This window comes from Sinocyclocheilus grahami, unplaced genomic scaffold (assembly GCF_001515645.1).
Source record: "Sinocyclocheilus grahami isolate Dianchi unplaced genomic scaffold, SAMN03320097.WGS_v1.1 scaffold18.1, whole genome shotgun sequence".
In the NCBI taxonomy this organism is placed as follows: Eukaryota; Metazoa; Chordata; class Actinopteri; order Cypriniformes; family Cyprinidae; genus Sinocyclocheilus; species Sinocyclocheilus grahami.
Window position 1 is genome coordinate 2,637,806 of NW_015505197.1, and position 27,340 is coordinate 2,665,145.

Here is a 27,340-nt window from a genome sequence, read left to right on the forward strand (position 1 = left end):
TATATATATATATATATATATATATATATATACACACACAAACACACATACATTATCATTAATTAACTAGGAGGTAGAATATTAAGAGACTTGAAGTAAGCTATAAAGGGACGCCATTTATTGAAGAAATTATTTTTCCCAGAACATCTTACTTTTTCCAGTTTAAAAAAAAACATGGTATCCACTAGCCATTGGGAGGTTGTTGGAGGCTTATTAGATTTCCAGTGGAGCAGAATATGGCGCCTAGCTAACAAAGAAGTGAAGGATATAATATCCAGTTGTTTTGTAACACTTTTTTTTTTTTTTTTTTACATTTTAAGACCAAACCCAAACATAATACATAACCAATAAAAAAATAATTTAAAAAAAGAGAAAAAAAAGAAAGAAAGTATTAGAACGGAAGATTTTTTTAAAAATAAATAAAATAAAACTACAAAACTATCATAAAATAAAGAATAAAACTAATTATAGAAAATAGTAGTCATTGTAATACAAATAGATAAAATACAATATATACTTAATACAAATATATATATATTAGTAGAATATTAAGAGACCTGAAGTAAGCTATAAAGGGATGCCATTTATTGAAGAAATTACTTTTCCCAGAACATCTTACTTTTTCCAGTTTCAAAAAAACATGGTATCCACTAGCCATTGGGAGGTTGTTGGAGGTTTATTAGATTTCCAGTGGAGCAGAATACGGTGCCTAGCTAACAAAGAGGTAAAGTATAAAATATCCAGTTGTTTTGAATTAAACTGAGACCAAATTTTTGGTATCCCAAAGATTGTTATAGTGGGGAAAACATCAATTCTAACTTTTAACACTTTAGACATAGTTGTAAAATAATTGACCCAAAAATTTTGCAACATAGGACAAGTAAAAAACATATGACTCAAATTGCACAAAGAAGCATGACATCTGTCACATCTGTCTTCAATATTAGGAAATATTTCAGATAACCTGGCCTAGGAAAAATGAATTCTGTATAGTACTTTAAATTTTGTGTGTGTGTGTGTGTGTGTGTGAATATTGTGGTAGTCAAACAATTATTGCCAGGACTATAATTATAATTCAATTATAGGATACTTTAATTGAAAACGGCACATCAGTTTGAAACAAATAGGCCTATAGAAATGCATAAACATAGCTCAAAATCATAAAAATAATGTGCTTTATTCACTCTGAAGGTCCATGATTTATCTGCCCCATTTTCTGTAATATTTGTGGGGCCAATAGATGTTGTCTGGAAATTAATGCTACAAACTCTAATGCTACAAGAAAATGACTTTTTATCATTCATAGCATCTCTGATTCAAGTACAGTAGGCCAGAAGAATATGATTCTACATAAACCAGACGGAATAACAGAACTGTTCTTATTTTGTGAAGTACAATCATGAAAGTTTCATTTAGAAACAAGCTGCACTGTCGCCTCCTAGTGGAAAAATAAAATAAAATAAAAATAATTTAAAATAAATAAAAATCTGCATAGGCGCCGATTTATGTTTCTGCCGATTTTGTTTGATAAATACATTATCAAATAAATAAAATTTGTTGTGCAAATTATATGGGCTCATTACTCAGTGTAAAAGAATTCAGAAGTGTCAAGTAGTCAGACATTCGACAGTAGTCTATCGCTTTATGCCTAATACTTAAGGTTACTTTAGGTTAAGCCTAAAACTTAACCTACTACCTAAAACACACGTTTCCGTTTGTTGTTGTTTTTAAAATACCATGTAAATTAAAATGACTCCATCTGGTACGGAAACACCAATATATAAGTCACAAAACGAGTTGGTTGTGTAAGTGTCCTCCTTCCTTCCTCCTATAGAGGGCAGCCAATACAAATTCACGTGAATCTTGTTTTCGTAAGGAGTCATGGCTGCTGTGGCGCTCGTGCAGGGTGCGAGCAGAGGTCTGGGATTTGAGTTCTGCAGATATCTACTCTTAAACAAATCTCCGGCAGCCGTGATCGCAACATGCAGAAACCCGGACGCCGCACAACATCTGGCAGCCCTGAGCGCGCAGCACGCGGACAGGATGATTGTACTGAAACTGGATGTCAGCAGGGAAGATGACATCAAGAGAGCGGCTGAGAGTGTCAAAGCTGCCTTTGGGAAAGTGGATTTGATCATTAATTCTTCAGCTATGCTTCATCCGGTAAAGTATAAAATATCCAGTTGTTTTGAATTAAACTGAGACCAAATTTTTGGTATCCCAAAGATTGTTATAGTGGGGAAAACATCAATTCTAACTTTTAACACTTTAGACATAGTTGTAAAATAATTGACCCAAAAATTTTGCAACATAGGACAAGTAAAAAACATATGACTCAAATTGCACAAAGAAGCATGACATCTGTCACATCTGTCTTCAATATTAGGAAATATTTCAGATAACCTGGCCTTGGAAAAATGAATTCTGTATAGTACTTTAAATTTTGTGTGTGTGTGTGTGTGTGTGTGAATATTGTGGTAGTCAAACAATTATTGCCAGGACTATAATTATAATTCAATTATAGGATACTTTAATTGAAAGCGGCACATCAGTTTGAAACAAATAGGCCTATAGAAATGCATAAACATAGCTCAAAATCATAAAAATAATGTGCTTTATTCACTCTGAAGGTCCATGATTTATCTGCCCCATTTTCTGTAATATTTGTGGGGCCAATAGATGTTGTCTGGAAATTAATGCTACAAACTCTAATGCTACAAGAAAATGACTTTTTATCATTCATAGCATCTCTGATTCAAGTACAGTAGGCCAGAAGAATATGATTCTACATAAACCAGACGGAATAACAGAACTGTTCTTATTTTGTGAAGTACAATCATGAAAGTTTCATTTAGAAACAAGCTGCACTGTCGCCTCCTAGTGGAAAAATAAAATAAAATAAAAATAATTTAAAATAAATAAAAATCTGCATAGGCGCCGATTTATGTTTCTGCCGATTTTGTTTGATAAATACATTATCAAATAAATAAAATTTGTTGTGCAAATTATATGGGCTCATTACTCAGTGTAAAAGAATTCAGAAGTGTCAAGTAGTCAGACATTCGACAGTAGTCTATCGCTTTATGCCTAATACTTAAGGTTACTTTAGGTTAAGCCTAAAACTTAACCTACTACCTAAAACACACGTTTCCGTTTGTTGTTGTTTTTAAAATACCATGTAAATTAAAATGACTCCATCTGGTACGGAAACACCAATATATAAGTCACAAAACGAGTTGGTTGTGTAAGTGTCCTCCTTCCTTCCTCCTATAGAGGGCAGCCAATACAAATTCACGTGAATCTTGTTTTCGTAAGGAGTCATGGCTGCTGTGGCGCTCGTGCAGGGTGCGAGCAGAGGTCTGGGATTTGAGTTCTGCAGATATCTACTCTTAAACAAATCTCCGGCAGCCGTGATCGCAACATGCAGAAACCCGGACGCCGCACAACATCTGGCAGCCCTGAGCGCGCAGCACGCGGACAGGATGATTGTACTGAAACTGGATGTCAGCAGGGAAGATGACATCAAGAGAGCGGCTGAGAGTGTCAAAGCTGCCTTTGGGAAAGTGGATTTGATCATTAATTCTTCAGCTATGCTTCATCCGTCCGGTAAAGGAGAAACAAGTTTACGAGACGTGTCCGCTCAGGTGACAAATGGACCTTTTTTATCAATACTTTGTGGGGCATATGATTCAAATGTTTCTAACACTTCCATCCCTCCCCAGGCAATCATTTCCACTTTGACCACTAATACAGTGGGTCCACTGGTGATGGCCAAGTATTTTGCCCCCCTGCTTCAGAAGGGAACAGGGGCGTTTGGCCAACAGTTCCCAGAGAAAGAGAAACAGCACAGTGGCATCATTGTAAACATGACTGCTAGAGTGGGATCTATAGGAGACAATGGTTGGTATCTTAGCATAAGTCAAGAGCAAGTGTTTCTCTATTCATGTAGAAAATAAGGTTTGAACAAGATATGGCTCCTGAGGAGTCAATAACCAATCAGCAGCTTTATGAACGAATTAATTCGCTTTTCAAAATCAGATGAGCTCATGTGGGAAAACTGAGAATTTATAAAGTTACCTTTACTTGAGGCACCGTCTGAGAACCTTCTGTTTTACCTGTTCTGACATGAAATTTGTGCTACCCTTTTTAAACCGTATGTGTTAAAAATGGCTTAATTGACTATTCAGATGTGTCTTCATTCACTATAGATCAAACAAAGAAAAACATAAGACTTTATTAAAAACAAGTTCCCAGAGGGTCTCATTGAGTTGGCGCAGATCACGCCACTTCTAGAGTGCATTGACCACATGCTTGTGTAAAATACACCTTGACCTTCTAGATTATCACAAATTGTCTAACATCAAATACAGTCAATTACTTGAATTCCAAACATCGATAATATCCCAGAAAGTTGAGACGCAAACTTGCGTGTGAGAGAAATAACTGCTAGCGAAGTGACGTAAGCAGCAATGTGATTGGATGATAATTAAAAGCAAAGTCACTTTAAGGCAAGTCATTTCACTCGGTAGCCATCTTTGAAACAGCTCTTATGTCTTTGAATGGGGAAACATCAAATTCTCCAAAACAGTTTGCAAAGCTTACGATTAAAATTAATATTTGTAATGACCAATGAAATCTGACAACAACTGTCTCATAAATGTTGTTTCTTTTGCTCAAATAGTGTTAAAAAAAAGCTTATTTTTTTCAGGCTAGACCAGGGCTGTCCAAACTCGGTCCTGGAGGGCCGGTGTCCTGCAGAGTTTAGCTCCAACCCTAATTAAACACACCTGAACCAGCTAATCAAGCTATTATTAGGCATAGAAACTTCCAGTCAGGTGTGTTGAGGCAAGTTGGAGCTAAACTCTGCAGGACACCGGCCCTCCAGGACCGAGTTTGGACAGCCCTGGGCTAGACCATCCAGTGCACATGCGCAGTCCTAAGCACACATCTCAGAACACTGACTGTTTCTATAGCAACCAGGACTTCCAACGGCAGCTGCAGTGCAGCAATGACTTTATCGTTTAACGATTGGCTCTTTTACTCAGAAGGCAAGGCTTCCTTTGATAGAGCGGCCATATTAAGTGTTGCATTTTTGTGACACATCTTGGGTCTTCTATAGTCTTTGTTAAAACATAAGATGTGTCCCAAATTGTGTACTTATGCACTATTATTCTATGACACTTTGTAGTATAAATTGCGAGTAGTGCATTCACACTGAAAATTCCAAAAAGAAAAAGTGCATTTTAAATACCTGAATGATGCACTTAAATAACTGAAAAAACAAAGTGTGGAATCTTGGACACTTCATGCGCTCAACTGTTGCAGCTTTAATTATGTAGCAAAGGGGGAGGGGCTATCAGAGTCAGATTATGAATGATAAAAAATAACCTTATATACAGTAAGTCATACACTACATAATTGAGTACTTAGTGCATGAGTACATATTGTATAAGTGCTTAGAGTATAGTGCAGCTATAGACTATTGTGTTCAACACAGTATTGCATTTTTTTTCTTTTTAATTTTTGTTTTAACACAACAAAAATGACAGTGTGTTAAAATGTTAATAACACAATCTTTAGTGTGTTCAAATTTTTTTAACACAATCTTTTTGAGAGCATACTAATTAGCTGTTCAGAACCCAAAAATATGACAATACTGAAACAAATGTAACTTATCTTATTATTTTCTGCATACTCGTGCAAAGAAACTCATGCACGCATATTTCACAATATGTTCTATCACCATTCAAGTCTGTTTCTCAGAATAAATCAGCTTAAATATGATGTTACTTTTCTGAGCAGGGCCCAAATAATTAACACCTACTAATATACGATTATAGCTTTGTGCATCTAGAGTTGTTTGTAGCCGCATTTGGACTGTTTCTGTTTCAACAACCCAATGCTTACATCTCTGTTGGTTTATATTTCTGTCTTCAGCTTTTGGAGGATGGTACAGCTATAGGATGTCTAAAGCTGCCTTAAACATGGCCACCAGAAACCTGTCCATTGAGCTGGGTCGAGGGCGCTCTAAAATTGTGTGTGTATCCCTGCATCCTGGAACCGTGAATACAGATTTGTCTCGGCCCTACCATCGAAACGTAGCCAAGGACAAGCTGTTCAGCACAGAGTACTCAGTCCAATGCCTTATGAACATTATAGATACTCTAAATATAGACAAAACAGGTAAAGCCTATGCATGGGACAGTACTGAAATACCTTGGTAAACAGTCTTGTCAAAAATGACTGTATTCTGTGTGTACCTGTGTGTAATGTGACAAAGGAAAACAATGCTGAAACAAATCATCAAGCAATGTAAGTCTTGCACAAAAAATAAATGTTTGCATTTTAAGGAAACATTGGATTTAAAAATGATTGTTGGTTTATTGAAAATCTTTGAAACATACACAAACATTCCAGGAAGACTTGCTGATGTAACTGTCCTTGTTTCTTTTTCATTTTGACTGTAAGAATGGTACAGTCTTATCTGCTGTGCACAAAACAAAGAACTACCACATCAGATACGAAGAGCTTATCACAAAATTCAGTATGAAAGACGTCATACTTGGATTTTTGTGTTCATGCTATAATAGTAAAATCATTTTAGTACTATTTTAAAATCTATATGCATGGGTAAAATGTTGAATTAAAAAAAATTTGACAAAAAATTCTAACTTATTTTTTTGATTGAATCCAAGAACGCCTTGAATTTTAGTTATTTTTAACAACTTTTCAATTGTCATTTGCCCTTTTGATCGGACCTAATAAAGCTTTGCTTTTTGTATTTGTTTCATAGATTAAAAACAACTTTTTCAATTGTCATTTAGAATCATTACATTATGGCAGAGATGTCCAGTGTTCTCCTGTCTTTCCAAGCAGTCGAGGTCACTGATGTCACATTCACTGCAGTTTCCTGAATGATTTGGCCCCTCTCAGTCCTGCAGCTATTTTAGCACCTATCTATTCTGAAAAGTACCGCCCACAATACTTTCCAGAAATGTACACAGTGAGTGAAATGACATTTGATGATACAATTATTCCTCAACACTCTTTAGTATTTGTCAGATATGCCATTCTGAAGCTAACTGGAATGACCAAAGTTAGTTAACAGTAGTGATTGGAGACTTACTGGTGATGGTAATTTACTTCTTTTGCCTCTGATTAATGTGGTACTTGCTTGTCTCTGCCACTCAGTCAACTGTCAGTTACTCTTCTTCCCCATTAGGTGGCCAAGCCAATTGAGTGCAATCACAAAAGAAAACAAAATGTTCATCTTAATTTTAAAAAATGCCATTAATGACATTCATGTAAACAAAAAAGAACTAATAAATACTTTGTTGTCTTATGGTTAATTATCAAACCTAAATCAAATTCTCAAATATTTACGATTGCTTCAAAACAAAACATGATTGAAAATAAAGAATATAATTGTTATTAGGCTATAAGTGAAAAGGTGGGAAGTACTTTTTCTACTATTTGAAAACTGTGATAGTTTGCATAAGGTGTGTAGGTTTGTCAGCTGGAAATGTCTGTATTTGATTTATTTCAGCATGAAGATACATCAGCGAGATTTAAAACGATTTCAAATGACCGATAAAATGAGCCTGCATTTCTTCCATAATTGTTATTTCGGTTAATAGATAGATAGTGTGTCATCAACACACAAGAGTGACGCAGGCGAACATGCCGTTCACACTCATACCGCACAGACAAAAGGGAGATATTTAAAGACATTGTTTCAACTGACTTGTGCGGAACTTGTACTTTGATCTTCTGTTATCGATAGAGGATGGTTGTGTGAGTGCGATGCGCGCGCAATGCTGGGCTGTAAAGCTGGTTCGTGGAGCCATTCTGGGTGACGTCGTGAGCCGGGTGTTGGACGGGGGCTGCCGCAGCGCCAGGACTACACGAGTGGAAATGTGACCGACAATGACCTCGACCACGTCGTGTGCTAGTGTTTTACACTCGTCGTTTAGTATTCGACACATGTAAACACGCGATTTTATCATCTGTTTTTAGATTAAATCCATGCGTTGGTCATTAGCCACGAGCCTTTTCTTATCTCGAGAGCGCGACACATCCAACGCGTCTGTGTATTTCGAGGCTCGCCTCCAATCTTACGCTGTAGCCCTTTGCTGTGCATTGAAATATGGACAAGGCCAAATCAATGATGGATCAGAAAGGATCGGGTCCTTGCTGCACAAACGGCATGCACAAGCCACTCCGGCGACAGCTGAGCAACGGGAGCTGTAGCCCGTACAGTCCGACTGACGACAATTACCACCATCTTCACCACGACCCTCAAACCAACGGGTCCCCGGCGAAAAGGTGCCGGCTGCGGAGGCGAATGGAATCGGCGAGGAAAAACAGACCGCGTAAGTTTATAGTCACAGACACCTTCAGAGTTCATCAGATAATATTTGTACATTTGATTTCAACCGTGTCTGATAAGCAGCAATGCCCTAAGATACACGGGACGTGACCGTGTCAATGTTTAACACATTATTGCGATAATAATGGTTTAAACTGGGCGATTTGTTTGGATTAAAATGAATTTTTGCCAGTGTAATGACACAATATATTAGTTGTCCTAATTTTTAAGACAGTAACTGGCATTGAATGTATGTGTGAATTCATTTCTTGTAAGGTATTTACAGATATCATATCGACTTCAGGCCTCACAAGTTTACCTCAGGTAACTTAATTACTGATCTTTGAACAAGAGTCCAAAGTATCTTAAGGAATTGATCGATTCTGAAAGAATTGAAAATTTGATTTAATTTACTGCCCTCAAAAGCATGTTGCCAAAATTGTGAGGTAATTAACGTACTCATTTCCAGAGAATATGTAGCTTTATAAATGTTGACAGTTTGTTAAGTATAACACAGTAGTTGGTTTATAATAATCTGCGGTCCACTAAGTCAGATAAATCAGTAATGACTGGTTCATAATTGTTTTGTTTTGTTTCACTAAAAAGAACCGATTCATAAGAGTCATTTGTCCGGGAATCGAACTACACTGGACGCACAGTATGTATTTGATTCACTAAAAAGAACCGACTCATAAGAGTCTTTGGTTCGGAAATCGGACTGTACCGGTCTCGCTGTAGTGTTTCTCACTGTGGATTCGGTAGCAGTGTCAGTGAATAGTATTGCAGGAAACCCTGTCAGATTGCGGCGCTCCGTTCGTTTCAGCAAAGGATGACATTCCCATTTTAACGCTTCTCGAACGTTCAGTACATGAAAATTATTCGGGTCTGGCATTTAAAGAAATGCTTCTCAGTTCCCAATCCTAGTACAAACTGACATTATCTCAATGCTGTCTCTGACCTGTCTTCCGAAGAGTGTCTTTTGTTTTGAGGAAACCTTTGAGACTGTTCTTCTCGCTCTCTGATTGGTCGTTGTGAAGTCAGGAGGTGTGCTGAAAACACTCCTGATGGAAAGGCTCGACGCGTTTCGACCAATCAGCTCTTGACTTTGGTCTTCGCGTGGCTGCTTTAAAGGGCTTGACAGAAACCCCTCCACCCTACACTATGCAGAATTCTCCGTTTTTATTCACTTTTTCGAAGCGACGCTAAGAATTCAACTTTGAAAGTGTAGTTATAATGCCATTACAAAGCAAACTAAACTATTAATTGCGTTTTGCCTGTGGGCTCCCCTGCTGTTTGGGCTTTTTTGTTTGCACCTGAATATATTAGGACTGCCAGCAGGATGAAGTTGAAGTGTTCAAGGAAGCCAGGTAAGACATCACCTCATCCATGTGTGATGTTGTAAAAAACCTACTTCCTTGGAATTGCTCTGATAGTTTTAGTTTTTTTGTTGTTTGTTTGATTTTTCATTGCAGCTACTTTGGGGACACTGTAAATTGTTTTATTTTCTTTGGTATTTACTAAAGTGCAAGTATGTTGTAAAATAAAGTGATTTCGTGTCAGGTTTAGTTTGTGTTGCCAAAGGTAATGGCAGCAGAAAATTGAACGCTTAATACAGAGTTCAGTGAGTCTTTAGTTGTCAGACTGCATGCCATGCCAGCTTGTCAACATTCCTTAGCTTTAGCCTTGTTTTTGTGTGTTGTAGTAACACCTTTCTTAGCAGCAATTGTTTGTTTTATTGGTTTATTGTTCTTTTAAATATACTCAACCAGGGCTCGACAATAAGGAGTGCCCGATAGCCTGGGCCCAGCGTGAAAGACGTTCGGGACAGACGAATTTGTCACTTGCCCGATCGGGCCACTGCAGCGTCGTCACGAAATTTTATCATTTGCATGTTTTTTAAGCCTTGTTAATTAAAAAAATTCAAGCGATTAAAAAGCATTTGGGCGCGAAAGACAACTCCATTCAGTTCCCGCGCGCTGTGTGTTCTGTGCGAACAGCGCGCGCACAGACAGCCGCCTGAACGGGCAAATACATACAAACGTATGTCAAAATAGCCGTCCCGGCAAGTAGCTTTAACAATGATCAATCTATATTGAATTTATACACTAGAGTACAGATGCACCGATCGACCGGACATTTTTTGTTTTATTTCAGACTATCTGAAATATAGTCTATTGTGCTTGCGCACAAACTGCACTGCAATTATTTTCCCAATGGCCATTTGTGTGGAAATATTACTATTATAATTAGTTTGTATACGGTCATTAACAGAGGCCAGAGATGCTGAAGACGGACACAAAGAGGAAAAAATAGCTACTGTAGCAGACCGAACAAGATCACTGTTCACGATGCACGAAATATAGGAAGAAAATCCAAATATTGAATTTTATATGAATGTGTTTCTGAGGGGTTTTCAGAAATGGCGTTTCCTTTTCATTAGTCTCTGTATGATGCATTTCAATTAGTGTTAATACGCGCAGCGCTGCTGTGTTTACAGCGGTAACCAAGGCAACGCTGTATTACTGTACCATAAGCGCCGCCTGCTGTCAGAGAGTGAATCCGCGTCTCATTCAGCTCATCTGCTGTTTCTGTTTCATACTTTATTATCCAAAATGAGTCAGACATCAGTGCACTGAACAGTGAAGTTGAAGTTTATTGAATTCCATTCAAGTTTATTTCACTTCGGAACATTCATTCACAGATTTGCGCTACTGTCTTCACACACAGACAAAACTTACTAGAGAAGTGTGAAGTGTGACATAATCTACCTCTGTAAACCCTCACAATATAAATTCACGTCTCGCTCACTTTAATGCCCTTTGATTGTAACGTGTACGTTCCCTTGGAACTGGAATCATGGCGGAATTTCATGTGAAGTCCACTTCACAGGGCACTTGCGGTCAAATAAGACAACGTGTGAATGCTGCCTGTACAAGAGACCTCCTTACTGAAGTGAAAGTGTTGACTGGTGTCACTATCTCACGAATGCGCCGGCGGATCTCCAACAAATTTGGGGGATCCCTTCAGCTCGAGGAGCCCTCTCGAACGCCACCCTCCGCGCATCGGTAGCCCCCCGGGATCGGTCGGCGCCGGACCGCGAATTTAACCACCCATAACTCCCAAACCCTGGGGGCTATCGATGTGGGGGTGGTCTCATTCTAAAGCGGGCCTCTAGACGTACACTTGATTCGCGTTCGAGAGAGCGTTCGAATTCCCCCGAATTTGGTGCGGATTCGCCGCGCAGTTACGGAGATATGGCCGTTCAAAGTTTCAATGGTTTTCCATAGACTTGAGCGTTAAAGCGTTTCATCCAGGTCGCCAGTAGAAAACAATGGAGCACAAACTCTGCTGGACAAACTAAGTAATTACACCATTTCAAGCATTTTATCTGCGTAATATGTTCTGTAAAAAAAAATTCATATCGGCGGCATATTCGCCGATACCGATATATCGGCGACAGGCTCATATCGGCCGATAATATCGGCAAAACGATATATCGGTCGGGCTAGTATTAACCATAGATTTTATTTAGATATTTCTTTCTCAGTTGGTAAAGACTTCTATGAGCTGACATTTTACATTTATTAATTTAGAAGATGTCTTTATCTAAAGCGACAAATGATGAATACAACAAGCAATTTATTATAAGGAGGCAATAACACAAGAAGTGCTGGCAATGCAAAGTTTAAAAAATTGTCCAGAAAGTACAAGAAGGAGATATATAAGAATAGTGAAAATATGGAAAAATAAGTCAGATTTTTTTTTCAATATTATTATATATAATTTTTTTCAATAACAGCTGGATGCTGTTAAGTGCAACGTTTTGGACACTCTACCACAGGGTTTTGTTTTCGTATGTTCGTTTCAGTGGTTTTGTTCAGATTTACACACTACAAGCACACAAAGTGGATAGGCATTAGATATTTCTGAATAAAAAGACCCTATTATATTATTATTATTATATTTAAAATAAAAAAAATGTAATTGCATTGGAGGGTATATTTTGTCTGCTTTTGCAGTACCTTATAGTAAGTGACTGTAGCTCTGACAATAATGTTAAATTTGGCAATGGCTATGCAAGTGATGGGCATGTTTCTTCTGTTCTAGTTTGATGGGTGCCAAGTGCGCAATGTTCTTCATCAGGGATGGATTTAGTGAATTGGGGCCCCGGGCAAAATATAGGAATGGGGTTCTATACATTTGCACAATTTTACCTAGATCAACCTTGAGGTTCCTTTTTTGTTGTGATGCTTGCTGCTGCACAATGGTGCCCCATAGTTGTGTCCAATGTTTCTACATTTTTCATGTAAATTTTATAATTAGGGTTACAAAGGGGTGGAACATTTCCAGTAAATTTCTGGAAACTTTCCAAAAATCCCTGGAATATTCCAAAAAAAAAATCCTGGAAAGTTTCCAAAATTTCTGGAATTTTTCTGAAATTTACTGGAAGTTTTCCACCTTTTTGCAAACCTAGTCATAATGGCTTTCTTTCATGTAGATCATGAAATAGCAATTGATTTACTGTTTAGATACAGGTTTTCACAAAAAATTATAAAATGATAAACCTCACAATTGAGCCTTTTTACATTTTTTTTTTTTTTTTTAAGAAAAGGGATAAGTCAGAAGTATAAATTGAAATATTAATTTAAAATGGGGTTATGTGGGTGGATTTTCACATTGGTCTGAACAAAAACTGCAGACCGGATTATTGAAAATGCACATTCATTCTCTGCCAGTAGTATGGTTGACCATTTCAACCATAGATATGTATAGCGAGATACCCTATTAGCGGCTGTTTCTATGGGCCGCTATACGTAAGTCATCCGCCATATTGGAATGGTCAAAGAAGATCCGTGAACACTCGAAAGCAAGTATGTCTGTAACCTTAGTTATGCGCATATATGAATATCTATATCTGCAGTAGACTTCAGCAGACGCTTTTGCTAATCTAATACAATACAAGACAAAGATGTTAACTAAGACAACATTTAAAAGGTACTATAGTTATTGTTCATCTAGTTCTTGTCTGAATTAACCCTTTTTTTCTCTCTTCTTCTTTTTCTTCTTCTTACCCTATACTGTTTTGATTATCATTCAGAGTTAAATGTGGGGGTAAGATAAAAGAAAGCGCAGACAATGTTCCCTTTACTGTATTGTCCTATGTTATGTTTTGTTTTTATCTGTCTGTGTAATAAAGCATGTGGGGGAAAAAAAAGGTACTATAGTTTAAAAACCTGTAATGTTGCGTTAAAACATTAAAAACAGAAGCCAACACATTCTTACCTGTGAAAGTTTATCCAGTTTCTTTAGGAATTTAAATTTCAGCGGTTTTTACATCCAGAGGCTGCTCAATGTTGTGGCATCTTGAAACTCGTTGATTTTTATTGTGAGTGACAACGCATACACCATTCCAAGATGGTCGTCTTCATGCTTGGAGTGGTCGAATGTGGAATCTACCTATACATACCTATGATTTCAACGGCTATTTGTCGGTTTAAGGAAGTGACGTCTTTATTCCTTGAATGTTTCCCGTTAGTGGTCGAGCGCAGTGAGATTGTGATCATTTATTTAAACTGCTCGGTGGTTGGGTGCTCCTTCTGGCCTCGAGCTAAAATTCGGAAATTTAAGTGTTGAGATTTCCGAGAAACGTGCCTGGATTGCAGCAGTGAAGCGAGAAGGCTGGATAACAACTAGCAACTAGGATATACAGAACAGATTTCGATTCAGGTAAGTAAATGTCATTTTTGTTTTTTTCATTTGATTATTTGTATTTCTTTACGTTAACTCTTAAAGAATGATGCAGCATAATTTAAGATAGCATTGTAGTTTCATCATTGCGTTTTGGTTTGTGTTTAGTGAAAAAAAGCCAATGGTGCATCCGAAATTGCTTACTATCTGAGAAGGTACTATATTTGAATTTGAATTTACTTTGTTAAAAAAGTATGTTCTATGTATGAATATGGGTAGTATGAATGAAATTTGGACGTACTACATCTGCCTTGTTGTTACTGTCACGTGGCCTACCAGCGTCAGTTGCGTCGCTTCACTGCCATTCATAAATCCTCTCCCTTGGCCTCATGGGATGGTAAAGTGTCCATCGAATATGCACTTCAGAATCCGGGCGGAAGAAGTAGGTCATCCGGGTACTTTTCCTTTACTATGAATTCGGACATACTACTCGCCTCACATACCGTTTTTCGCCTACTATATAATAGGGAAGTATGCAATTTCGGACACATACTTTTTTTATTTCTGTTTTATTGCGAAGTGTTATATGTGAGCTATAATTAAGTATGAGTTCACATTAGTTGTTTGCTATCTTGTCAGCAGAAAAATGCGGTGAATAACACGTTATAGAAATTTATACTGTAAACTTGAATGTTGTATTGTGTAACGGTTAACTGCAGTAGTTTACAAAAGGTAATGGTAAACATTAGCTAATGTTAATTCCAACATATACAGATGCATTAAATCAAATAATTGTTTTTCTACTTTTGTCTTTAGGAAAGCCACCATCTGTAACGTAAGATAACTAAGATGCTTCAGGGAGACAGGAAGGACAGCTGATCGTCCTGCACTGCCAAACCACGTGACCATTTCTGTCTGTCAAATATCTGTGAAACGTGTTTATGTTGATGTTTTAGTTGTTGAAGCATTTTATGTTCATACAAATATTTACAAATATTAATACATTTGTTGGAAATAAATGGAGTTGAAATTGAGAGGGGATTTTTTGTTTACATACAGTACTGGTCAAAAGTTTGGACACATTACTTTTTATAATGTTTTTGAAAGAAGTATCTTATGCTCATCAAGTCTGCATTTATTTGATAAAAAAATACAGACAAAAACAGTAATATTGTGAAATATTATTACAATTTAAATTAATATACATATACATATGTACAGTATGTTTCCCCAGTAACGGCTGTAAACAAAGCAGCGCTCCGCTCATTAACGCTCCTTTATCAGATAAAATGAAAATGCCATCAAAACTTTTCTGAAGACAGTAGGTTCCCTTCAGAGATTCATTCATATAAAACCTTGAATTAGTGAGAATAAGAAAAGTGTTAAAAAAATATAACCTATATTGATGAGAAAAGTCCACTGATGAGTGAAAGCCTGTGTGCCTGGGCTCAGACCAGTTGCCTACACTCTCCAAAGACTGTCTAATTGTAAACTTTAAAATACATTTATTTTTTGTTATTTTAACTACAAATTTAAATTAAACTGAAAAAAATTATGAAAAGGAAACTATGCAGTTACACACCTAAGGATTATATCAACCAAATAAGTAACTGCGTATGCGTCCTCTACTTGGGTCCTTTTCATAAATGAAGCAGCATTTAAAACAATAAACATATAATACACACTGTTGCGCAATATTTAATTACAGGTTCAGATGCATGATATTTTTATTTGCTACAAGCAGGATACACAAGAAACATGTTCAATGTAGATGGTTGTCGGGGAGAAATGCCACGCTTTCTTAGTAAAAGAGCCAATCGCTAAATGATGAAGTCAGCACGTCACTGCAGCTGCCGTTAGAAGTCCTGGTTGCTATAGAAACAGTCAGTGTTCTGAGACGGGTGCTTAGGACTGCGCATGTGCACTGGATGGTCTAGCCAGAAAAATAAGCTTTTTTTTTACACTATTTGAGCAAAAGAAACAACATTTATGAGACAGTTGTTGTCAGATTTATTTGGTAATGAAATTTAATCGTAAGCTTGGCAAACAGTTTTGGAGAATTTGATGTTTCCCTGTTCAAAGAGATAGGAGCTGCACTTGCATGCCCGAGAGTCGTTTCAAAGATGGCCACCGAGTGAAATGACTTGCCTTAAAGGGACTTTGGTAATAAACACCTTAAACCACAACCGTTCACGTGTCTGTGCTTAATGCGCATCTCGTATATGAAAAGCATTTTAGGGGGCCCTTGGCTTTTGGGGGCCAGAGGCAGTCGCCAACCTTTGTCTAATGGGTAAGTAATGGGTTCATTCTCACTCTTTTGCACAGCCTCCTTCTCTTTCATATGGACACTCACTTGCCTGCCAGTTTCTCTCTGTCAGCCCATCTCCTTCTCTTGGTCACATTCTCTCTCGCCACTTCTTCGCCTTTCCCAGCCCCTCACATGGACACACTTGCCTGCCAATTTTCACTTTCTCTCTCTCTCCCTCTCCATGCCTGGCTGACTGGGGGAAGTGAACAGACCTTTCACCCACATGGGCTGTTTGATGTCATTATGTCACACCACTGTCACACCCCCTGTTCATTTGCTGCTTCTGGCTCAGGTCATTCAGGTCAATGAAGAAGTAACATTCTTTAATTCCTGGCTAGGATATTCTTCTGCATTTTTCACTTCAAATAACATGCATTTCCCCTGTGTTTTTTTAAAACTATGGAAGCAGAGCACGTGCATATTCATTTAGATGGCCTCTCGTCCACTTGATTGCGTTCTCTGAAATAAGAGTGATGCCCAAAATAACTCTCCCAGCATACGCCAAGATCTATATTAGTGGGGGAAAGAAGTGTGAGGGTCATTTGAGATGATGTTGTAGCACCAGCTGACACTGACAGTGTTTTTATACCGGGCAGGTCAGTCATAAATCTGATTGATCAGTCACTGATAGATCTGCGTGTTCCAGGCTATTCAAGTTCAGATCTGTGTCCCTGACCTGCCCTAATTCTTCCAGATTTCTCTGGTGTCAGTCCAGTGAATGTCAGATGTAAGAGTCATATCTGTAATGATTTACCTATTACTTGATAAGCTTGTTATACACTGATCTGTAATTTAGGTCAAATTAGACATTTCTGTGTACTGATATGTATTTAATTATAGAAACAGACCTTTGCATCAGTTTGAACATTTGTACTGGTTCTGCTGTCTTAGTGTGTGATTCTCACCTGCTAAGCATCCTAGATCAGCCATTTGCAGCCTCATGGCTGATGCCATGGTAACTGTCCAACTCTTCATTAGCTGCTGCAGTGACTGCCTCTCTTTGTCTGGCCTGCTTGTTTGCTTGTAAAAGTTAGGTTTTTTGTTTGTTTGTTTGTTTAGCTGCTTTGAAAGTAGTCTCTTATGCTCACCAAAGGCTGAATTTATTTGATCAAAAATACAAAGAAAAATATTAAGATTGTGAAATATTACTACTATTTTAAAATAAGTGTTTTCTATTTTAATATATTTTGAAATGTAGTTCATTCCTGTGATGGCAAAGCTGAATTTTCAGCAGCCATTACTCCAGTCTTGAGTGCCACATGATCTTTCAGAAATCATTATAATATGCTGATTTGGTGCTTAAGAAACATTTCTTTTAATTATCAGTGTTGTGGAATCCATGGTTCCTTTTTTTCAGGACTCTGGTGAATAGAAAGTACGAAAATCTTTTATACAACAACATAAAAGAATATAAAAGTCTTGACTGTCACTTTTGATCAATCTGATGCATCCTTGCTGAATAAAAATATTAATTCCTTTAAAAAGAGAAAAATCTTTTGAACTGTATTGTACACACTACAAACATATGGTCAAGTTGTTGTTCTTAAAATGTTTTAACTCCCCTTTTCCTTATTTTATTGTGTACTTGAGGGTTTTTTTTTGTAGTTTTTATTTGCCAGTCCAGTTCATTAGTTTATCCTTGGAACACAACTTATACAATCATGTTGATCAGTCTCTTTATCTCTTTCTAGCTTTTCCATGGTTTGGGATGGATATCGGTGGTACTTTAGTAAAGCTTGTTTACTTTGAGCCAAAAGACATCACTGCAGAAGAGGAGCTGGAAGAGGTGGAGAATCTGAAGAGCATACGCAGGTACCTCACCTCCAACACGGCCTATGGCAAAACTGGTGTCCGTGATGTACACCTGGAGCTACGCAACCTGACAATCTGCGGTCGTACAGGGAACCTTCACTTCATCCGCTTCCCCACCGCTGCCATGCACAGTTTCATCCAGATGGGCAGAGATAAGCACTTCTCCAGCCTACATACCACACTGTGCGCCACTGGTGGTGGGGCATACAAGTTTGAGAACGACTTCAGAACGGTAAAAAGATGGACCACAGCATGGTTTTAAAATTGTTTTCACAGTAAAATCAAATGTTTAACATACAGCTATGTGGAGTATTATGTGGACCAATGAGATTTCACGGTGTTGAAAAAAATACAGTAAATACAGTATTTAAAAAAATAATGTATAAAAAAATAAAAAATATTATTACATTTAAAAAATATATTTTAGAAAATATTTGTAATATACTTTAATATTTAATTTATTAAATGGGATGGCAAAGCTGAATTTTCAGCAGCCATTACTCCGGTCTTCAGTGTCACATGACCCTTCAGAAATCATTCTGATGTTCTGATTTAATGCTTAATATTACTGAAAACAGTAATATTTGTGTGGAAGCTGTGATACACTTATTTTCTAAAGTTCAAAAGAACAGCATTTATTTGAAATGTAAATGTTTTGTAACAGTGTAAAAGTTTTTAATGCCACTTTTGTCTAATTTACTGCATCCTTGCTGAATCATACTGACACCAAACTTTTTAACTTTAGTAATGTATTATATATCTTGTTTTAGGGATGTTTAATTTAAAACTCACCTAAACTGACCTATAAAAAACATTAAGGTCTCTGTTTGATAAAGTCCTAACTGTTAAATGTAAAGTCGAAGCATCATATTTTTTCTTTTAATAAAAAAGTCATCAGGAAATATTTTTAAGGGATGAAACTTGTACGTTCAGAGCAACGAGTAGTCATGAATCCTTCTTTTTTTCTTTATAGATGGCAGACCTAGAGCTGCTGAAGTTGGATGAGCTGGACTGTCTGATCCAGGGGCTGCTGTACATAGACTCGGTCGGTTTTAACGGTCATCCTGAGTGCTATTACTTTGAGAACCCCTCCGACACACAGAACTGCATCAAGAGACCCTGTTGTCTTGACAACCTTTTTCCCATGTTGCTGGTCAACATTGGCTCGGGCGTCAGCATTCTGGCAGTGTACACCAAGGACAACTACAAACGAGTGACAGGCACCAGGTCAGCACAGCTGAGCATCATGCACCATATAGAAGAAACCTACAAATAGGAGTTGTCAGTAACATGGCCAGACTTAGTCCATGCCCATCTAAACTAGTTTATTAACATTTACATTGGTTTGGCAGATTCTAAAGCCAATTCAAGTGCACTACACTCTCAATAACTATGTGATAAAATTAGGATTTTGTGGTTTTGTCCATTTGTTTCAATGTCGATAATGGCTGAAAAAGCAATTTGCTTCTGTGTTTTCTATGAGCAACTTTCGTCGAGATCCATCAATGCCATGGAGCTTTTATCTTAAAAGTTATCTCTCCGGTATGAAATATGAGTTTACCATTTGCTAACTTCATGAACTTGATTGTTTTCTCGTCTTTCATGGACACAGAATCAAAAGCCTGTTAGAAGCAAAAGAACACAAAATCACCTCCTGCTGTGTTCATTTTTTTCCTTTGAAACATGAGCCTGAGTCATCTTCAGATGATAACAAATCTGTGATTGACAACAGAGTAGGTTGTGAAGTTTACTGACTGTCAGTCGATGGATGAGCATTTTAAATGTGGTTGTAGCAGAATGGAACAGCCTTTCAGCCATGATTGACAGAAGGGAGGAGATTTGTCAGGAGTAGTCAAAGCTGATGTGCAAATCACAGGAGGATCAGGAACTACTACTCACATTTTATAAACATCTGTGTGCGTTTCCCTGTCAATTTGATCCTGTTCAGTTTAGTCATTTCTATACATTTACCACATTAATTTACACTACTATGTTTTTGAAAGAAGTCTTTTACGCTCATCAAAGCTGTGTTTGTTCGATTAAAATAATGTAAAATCAGCAATAGTGTTATTTTTACAATTTTAAATAACTTTTAATGATTTCTGAAGGATCAAGACTGGAGTAATGGCTGCTGAAAATTCAGCTTTGCCATGATAGGAATAAATTACATTTTAAATTGTAATCATTATTACTATTTTTAATCAAATAAACACAGCATTGATGAGAATAAGAGACTTCTTTCAAAACCATAAAATCTTAGTTATTCCAAACTTTTGGTAAAGTATGTGTAATATTATATAATGTGTGACGTAGACCTTGCTTTGTGTTGCAGTGTCCACTCCTTTTGTAAGCTGGTCTGTTTTTTACCTGTTTTTGCCATAGGCACATAGTTTAAATAGTGGTCACAAGGTCAAATTGTATGCGTTTATGAATGCACATGTGCACTTCAGATGTAGCCTGTAACCATGTTTTGACTCCAAATGTTTCTTTCTTATTTTTTTTCTCTCTTTAGTCTTGGTGGAGGGACGTTTTTGGGGCTTTGCTGCCTGTTAACGGGTTGTGAGACTTTTGAAGAGGCCCTTGAAATGGCCAGCAAAGGGGACAGCACCAATGTGGACAAACTGGTGAAGGACATCTATGGAGGAGACTACCAGCGCTTTGGCCTACAAGGGTCTGCAGTGGCTTCAAGGTACAAAAGACACTCTGTGTTTGTGTCCATGGTATCAGGTGACAAAGATCCACAAATGAAATGTGACACTACTGAGCTGTATTTATGGGGATTGTGTGTAGGCTTGTCTGTTTCATGTGTCACAAATGCAAAGATCCTACTTCCTTTTCATGGCTATTTTAATAGATGCTACTGTTTAAAAGTTTGCTATCAGTCTTTTTTTTTTTTTTTGAAAGAAATTAATACTTTTCAGGGCTCCAGACTGCGCCTAAAATGGAGATATTTTTGCTGAGATCGCCACTGGCAACTATATACATTTTTTATATAAATAAACATGTTGTGATTTAAAAATTTGTAAGCAATGCCTTTTTTCCTGCTTGTTTTGCGATCACATCTTTTGTTAAGTTGACGTAATAAACTGAGACGATGCGCATCAAAGTTTTATTGGAAAAAACAGTCCTCATCTCTGCCAAACAGCAACTAAAAGCAGCTCCAGTTGTGCATCATGAGAGTGATCGAAAATGACAGAGACGTGCGACGTACAAGTGAAGAAAAGTAGTGTCTATTTCGTGCACAACTTGAACAAACTAAAACAGGTAAAGCTGTCAGCTGTGTGGACATTAACAATTCTCGTTTATAATCGATACTGATATGGCTTGTTGTTATCAGGATCTTTAGTCTATATGCTGAGTTGTTAAGGCGTGAATTATTATTTGTAGCACACTTGCCATCCAATAATCACAATAAACTTTAAAAATGCTCTGTTACCTTTTATTAAACGAAGTGTCAGCTTTAAAATTCATAATGAAATTCAAACAATAAATACCGTTTTGGCGCTCTTTAATGCCTCAGTTCAAGCAGCATGTGAACCCATCATATCTTTCCCTTTACTACTATAGTATGAAATAAACATGAATGGACATCAAAAGGTATATTACAAGTTACAGAACAATTACTGAAATGTCTCATGCAATCGCTCATTCAGTGTTTCAAACTGCGGAAAACGTGTAAAGCTTGTAAACAATGCCACATAACGTAACAATCGTTTACCTCAGAATAACCATTCGGCATCCATAAACTCATTAGTCAGCTAGAAAAAAAATAACTATAAAGAAGAGTATTTTGCTAAATATATCCATTATATTGCATATTCATACTTTTACTTAACCTGTTGTCTACATAATAAGAAAGAATGCAAGTAGCTAAAGATAAAATTCAACACCTCCTATATAATATGTGACCCTGGACCACAAAACCAGTCATAAGGGTCAATGTTTCGAAATTGAGATACATCATCTCAAAGCTGAATAAATAAGCTTCGATGTATGGTTTGTTAGGATAGGACAATATTTGGCCGAGATACAGCTATTTTAAAATCTGGAATCTGAGGGTGCCCATTGGGCAAGCCCATCTTGAGAGGCGTGAATCTCTGCAGGCTTTAAAGGCCACACTTCAAGAGACCCGCCCCAGTCGGTGGTTAAAAATGCTCTGTTACCTTTTATTAAACGAAGTGTCAGCTTTAAAATTCATAATGAAATTCAAACAATAAATACCGTTTTGGCGCTCTTTAATGCCTCAGTTCAAGCAGCATGTGAACCCATCATATCTTTCCCTTTACTACTATAGTATGAAATAAACATGAATGGACATCAAAAGGTATATTACAAGTTACAGAACAATTACTGAAATGTCTCATGCAATCGCTCATTCAGTGTTTCAAACTGCGGAAAACGTGTAAAGCTTGTAAACAATGCCACATAACGTAACAATCGTTTACCTCAGAATAACCATTCGGCATCCATAAACTCATTAGTCAGCTAGAAAAAAAATAACTATAAAGAAGAGTATTTTGCTAAATATATCCATTATATTGCATATTCATACTTTTACTTAACCTGTTGTCTACATAATAAGAAAGAATGCAAGTAGCTAAAGATAAAATTCAACACCTCCTATATAATATGTGACCCTGGACCACAAAACCAGTCATAAGGGTCAATGTTTCGAAATTGAGATACATCATCTCAAAGCTGAATAAATAAGCTTCGATGTATGGTTTGTTAGGATAGGACAATATTTGGCCGAGATACAGCTATTTTAAAATCTGGAATCTGAGGGTGCAAAAGAAATTTCTTAGCAATGCATTTTACTAATCAAAAATTACGTTTTGATGTATTTACGGTAAGAAATGTACAAATTATCTTCATGGAACATTATCTTTACTTAATATCCTAATGATTTTTGGCATAAAAGAAAAATCAATAATTTTGACCCATTCAATGTTTTTTTGTTTATTGCTAAAAATATACCCCAGCGACTTAAGACACATGACAGTATGACCGAAATGTTAAAGTGTTAATATATATATATATATATATATATATATATATATATATATATATATAAAAAAATATATTTATTCTGTGGCAATTATTTGGGGAATCTGAGGGTGCAAAAGAAATTTCTTAGCAATGCATTTTACTAATCAAAAATTACGTTTTGATGTATTTACGGTAAGAAATGTACAAATTATCTTCATGGAACATTATCTTTACTTAATATCCTAATGATTTTTGGCATAAAAGAAAAATCAATAATTTTGACCCATTCAATGTTTTTTTGTTTATTGCTAAAAATATACCCCAGCGACTTAAGACACATGACAGTATGACCGAAATGTTAAAGTGTTAATATATATATATATATATATATATATATATATATATATATTTAAAAAAACATATTTATTCTGTGGCAATTAATTGGTGCCTTTTTTTTCTTATAGGAGCCAATGGCTCCTTAATTTTTTATTTTTTTTGTCTGGAGCCCTGCTTTTATTCAGCACAGATGCATTCAGTTGATTTAAAGATGGCAGTAAAGACATTTATAATCTTATAAATGATTGTATGTATGTATTATTTATATATTTTGTTTTATTGCATTTATCATAACTACACAATCTACACTGACTTAGATGCATAGTCTATAGAAATTGCACTGTAAATAAAGGAGTGCCATGGGACTGTTTCAATATCCAGCACTATGTTATTATGCAACAAGTAGATAAACAGGTCTCTTTAAATAGATAAACTGGTCTGATAGGTACATAAATATGTGCTTGTGTTTTTATTGTAGCTTTGGTCACATGATGAGCAAAGAGAAGAGGGACAGTATTTCTAAAGAGGATCTGGCCCGAGCCACACTCGTCACTATCACCAACAACATTGGCTCCATTGCACGCATGTGTGCAGTTAATGAGGTGTGTTGTGTTTTTATGTGTGCATCTGCGTGCTGTCAACAGCAGCTGTGAGCGTCTGACTGGCCACTCTGGGCTTCTCTACAGTGTTGCCTTGTAGCTTGGTGATCAAGCAGCATTGTACAGGGCTTTCAGTGTGTACAGAACACCACCAGAGCAGAAACTCCCTACAATACCCGGAGAATACATGATTTTTTTTATCATATTAGAGTAGTATCTATGACAAGATGGTGATGGCAAATGCTTTAAATTTGACCAAAAACACCTATTTGAGCACCTCCTATAAAACGTCTATAAAAGGAATTGCTTGTCCCCCTGCTGGTGCTGAAGAAGTACTGCAGGAGTCAACCTGCTGGTAATTTACCCCCAGTTTCACAGACCAGGCTAAAGCCTAGTCCATGCATGTCTGAGCTGTTTTAACTGAAAGAAACTTGCACTGACCCATCTTAAAATATGTATGTGTCATTGATTAGTCTCAAGATGCACACCAGTAATGTTTTTTTCCAAGGCATGTTTATACTTAAATGTCCTAATTGAACTATAACTTAATCCTGGCGTAATTTAAGCCCTGTCTGTGAAACCAGGCCTTAGACTTATAAACAGGCCCACATGGAATATAGGCTTGCAGAAAGAATGCAGTACTCAGCACTCAGTTTAACTAATTAAACTAATTAAGTGTTTAAATCTGTTTCACAGAATTCTGTAGATTTTCTTCCAAAATGAGTGTGGAAAAACATCCAAACATTCTATCCTGGTCATACTGAGCAATGTTTCTGTTTTGTCCTGTAGAAGATCGAACGGGTTGTTTTTGTGGGGAACTTTCTGCGTATAAACACAGTGTCGACAAAGCTTCTTGCCTATGCTATGGACTTCTGGTCCAAGGGCCAGCTGAGGGCCCTTTTCCTGGAACATGAGGTAATTCTCTGTGTTTTAAGAATTTATGTTTAATCGGTTTCATTTATTTTCTCAAATATTTTGAAATACACTATCTTTCAAAAGATGTGATAACAATGTTTTTAAGTCTCTTATGCACACCCAGGCTGCATTTATTTGATCAAAAATACAGTAAAAACAGTTATATTAAGAACTACTATTACAATTTAAAATAACTGTTTTCTATTTTAATGTATTGTACAGTGTAATTTATTTGTGATGGCAAAGCTGAATTTTCAGCAGCCATTACTCCAGTCTTCAGTATCATTCTAATATGCCAATTTAGGTCTCAATAAATATTTCTCATCATTATTAATGTTGAAAACAGTTGTCCTGCTTAATATTTTTGTGGATTTTTTGATGAATAGAAAGTTAACTAGTAAACTAACTGCATTTAATTGAACTAGAAATATTTTTTAACAATGTAAAAGTCTTTACTGTCACTTTTGAGCTATTTAATGTGTCCTTGCTGAATAAAAGTAAAAACAATACTGGACCCAAACTTTTGAAGCAGTGTCTAACAGTGAAGATTATCAGAATCACTTATTTTATAGAGCGGTAGTTTAATGAAAACATGTATGTTTATATGCACACTTATATGTGTGTATGTGCGTTTCAGGGATACTTTGGAGCCGTCGGTGCTTTTCTAGAACTGCTGAAGTCGTCTGATGACGCATAAAGGAAATCATCATCTCTGATGATCCAGAAGCTGCTTTAAGACTTCCACGCAGAAGCGCCAACAGGAAAACTGGAACACTGGGAAATTTAAAAGAAGCCATTATAGTAACTAACCTGTAAATAACCCTTGAAATAAAATTCTAAACAATATTTTATGAGTAACTTAGTCTCCCTCAGACTTCCAACTCGAACGGAACCTTATTGTTCATTTGTTTTCCTTTTATACTGTTTTTAAATATCATTGTGTAGTGAACAGGGAGAGTTTATATGATGGCCAAAACCTGCTGTGTTAAAGTTTTGCTATCCTTGACCTGCCACCAGGTGAAAGTGTCTTTCTGTTTCTAGGCCTGGTTAAATAATGGAGTTTTTTGTGTTAAACTGCTGTTCAAACACATTGTTGGAGTTGATTTTTAAGCCTCAGGTGCTGTGTTAAATGTGTGCCGACTCACTTTTTCGCCTTGCCTTTTCCCATTCTTTTTCCTATCTAAACCAAAGCTACTTCAATCATCTTTTTCTGAATGCACACAGTTATATGCATATACCTCCTCTTTGGTAGCTTTCCTCTTATCTGTAATGGTACTAAGAGTACTTGAAGAAGTCGTGTGATGACAAAACAAAGTCAGTATGACAGCAGTTACCCACAACCCCCCATTCCTCAGTATTCAAATGTTTAGACAGTTTTAAGACTCAGCCGTTGTGTTTCCATTGTAGTGCCAAAGTGAGATTGGGGAGGAGTCAAACCAGACAGCCTGCCAGTGCAAGCATTCCTGCTTTGCCAGGCCATGTACCACATTACTTCTCCTAAAAGTTGCCTAGCATTAGAGTATTTCTAAGATGAAGTTCAATATCATATGTCATTAAACATAAAAACACCACTCCCTTACTAGTTAACTCTGTTGTTCAGTTCTCCTTGCTGTCTTTCTTGCCTTCTATGTGATTGTTCTCTTCTGTTAACCTTTGTGGCTGTTTTTAGGTTGTGCTTTTATTTTACTTTTATTAACGTTTTTGTTATTTTAACTGAGATTTCCATGGTAACTTCACAGAAAAATCTGAATTTGATTTTGGGGACCTCACGTCAACTGCAATATTATTTTCTTTTACCAGAAAAAAATTGTTTTTATTTTATTATTTTATTTTAAAAAATTGCGCAGTTGAAAATGTTATATACCTTTCTAATATTTAATTTTGGCTTTGGTTGGCTTTGTATATTTTGCATTAAATTATTTAACAGCATATTTTGGGTACAACATTTGACAGTCGTGTGATTTGATTTTAATTTTGTTATCATTGTTATTTTTGTCATTACTGGACTTTTTCTTTTAATGTAAATTATCCGGTGTTAAACCCCTCATTCTAGATTAGGATGCTCTTTTCATTTGTATACCAAACAGTGTATCAATATGAAAGCTGTATGCTTTATGAATGATTAACGTTCATGAAGATTGTACATTTATGGTATTGACAAATTGTTTTTGCCACACAATCTTAGTAAGATGCAAGTATGAGCATGTTTCAAGTGTTCAAACCTGTGTAACAATTCTATGCTATACTCAAAGCTGTTATCCATTGTGCATTAGACTTAAAATACAGCTTGGTGTTTTGCAAACATTGGTAAGGTTTGAAGTAACT

General features: G+C 36.6%; 2 protein-coding genes across 6 annotated transcripts; both read left to right on the forward strand.

Moving 5' to 3' along the window:
- Window positions 1–3,260: 3,260 nt before the first annotated feature.
- On the forward strand, window positions 3,261–6,625 carry LOC107554061 (C-factor-like). Its single transcript, XM_016236445.1, has 3 exons — window positions 3,261–3,644; window positions 3,723–3,900; window positions 5,938–6,625. Exons 1-3 carry the CDS (start codon window positions 3,321–3,323, stop codon window positions 6,222–6,224), a joined length of 789 nt encoding a protein of 262 aa, XP_016091931.1. The 5' UTR covers window positions 3,261–3,320; the 3' UTR covers window positions 6,225–6,625.
- Window positions 6,626–7,729: 1,104 nt separating this feature from the next.
- pank1a (pantothenate kinase 1a) lies at window positions 7,730–26,573 on the forward strand. Of its 5 annotated transcripts, none has more exons than XM_016235715.1 (8): window positions 8,301–8,372; window positions 14,873–14,957; window positions 18,056–18,408; window positions 19,150–19,403; window positions 20,689–20,865; window positions 23,980–24,103; window positions 24,890–25,015; window positions 25,653–26,573. In XM_016235715.1, exons 3-8 carry the CDS (start codon window positions 18,073–18,075, stop codon window positions 25,710–25,712), a joined length of 1,077 nt encoding a protein of 358 aa, XP_016091201.1. In that variant the 5' UTR covers window positions 8,301–8,372; window positions 14,873–14,957; window positions 18,056–18,072; the 3' UTR covers window positions 25,713–26,573. The 5 variants fall into 5 exon arrangements, with proteins under 5 accessions (XP_016091182.1, XP_016091201.1, XP_016091210.1 ...); XM_016235724.1 differs by lacking the exon at window positions 8,301–8,372 and adding an exon at window positions 8,985–9,735; XM_016235696.1 differs by lacking the exon at window positions 14,873–14,957 and having other exon boundaries at window positions 7,730–8,372.
- Window positions 26,574–27,340: the final 767 nt, after the last annotated feature.

Coding starts and splice junctions, on each gene's coding strand:
- pank1a (XM_016235696.1), top strand. CDS start 8,147: ATGGACAAGGCCAAATCAATGATGGATCAGAAAGGATCGGGTCCTTGC. Junction 8,373..18,055: donor GGCGAGGAAAAACAGACCGC/GTAAGTTTATAG, acceptor ATCTCTTTCTAG/CTTTTCCATGGTTTGGGATG. Junction 24,104..24,889: donor GCATGTGTGCAGTTAATGAG/GTGTGTTGTGTT, acceptor TTTGTCCTGTAG/AAGATCGAACGGGTTGTTTT.
- LOC107554061 (XM_016236445.1), top strand. CDS start 3,321: ATGGCTGCTGTGGCGCTCGTGCAGGGTGCGAGCAGAGGTCTGGGATTT. Junction 3,645..3,722: donor TACGAGACGTGTCCGCTCAG/GTGACAAATGGA, acceptor ATCCCTCCCCAG/GCAATCATTTCCACTTTGAC. Junction 3,901..5,937: donor GGGATCTATAGGAGACAATG/GTTGGTATCTTA, acceptor TTCTGTCTTCAG/CTTTTGGAGGATGGTACAGC.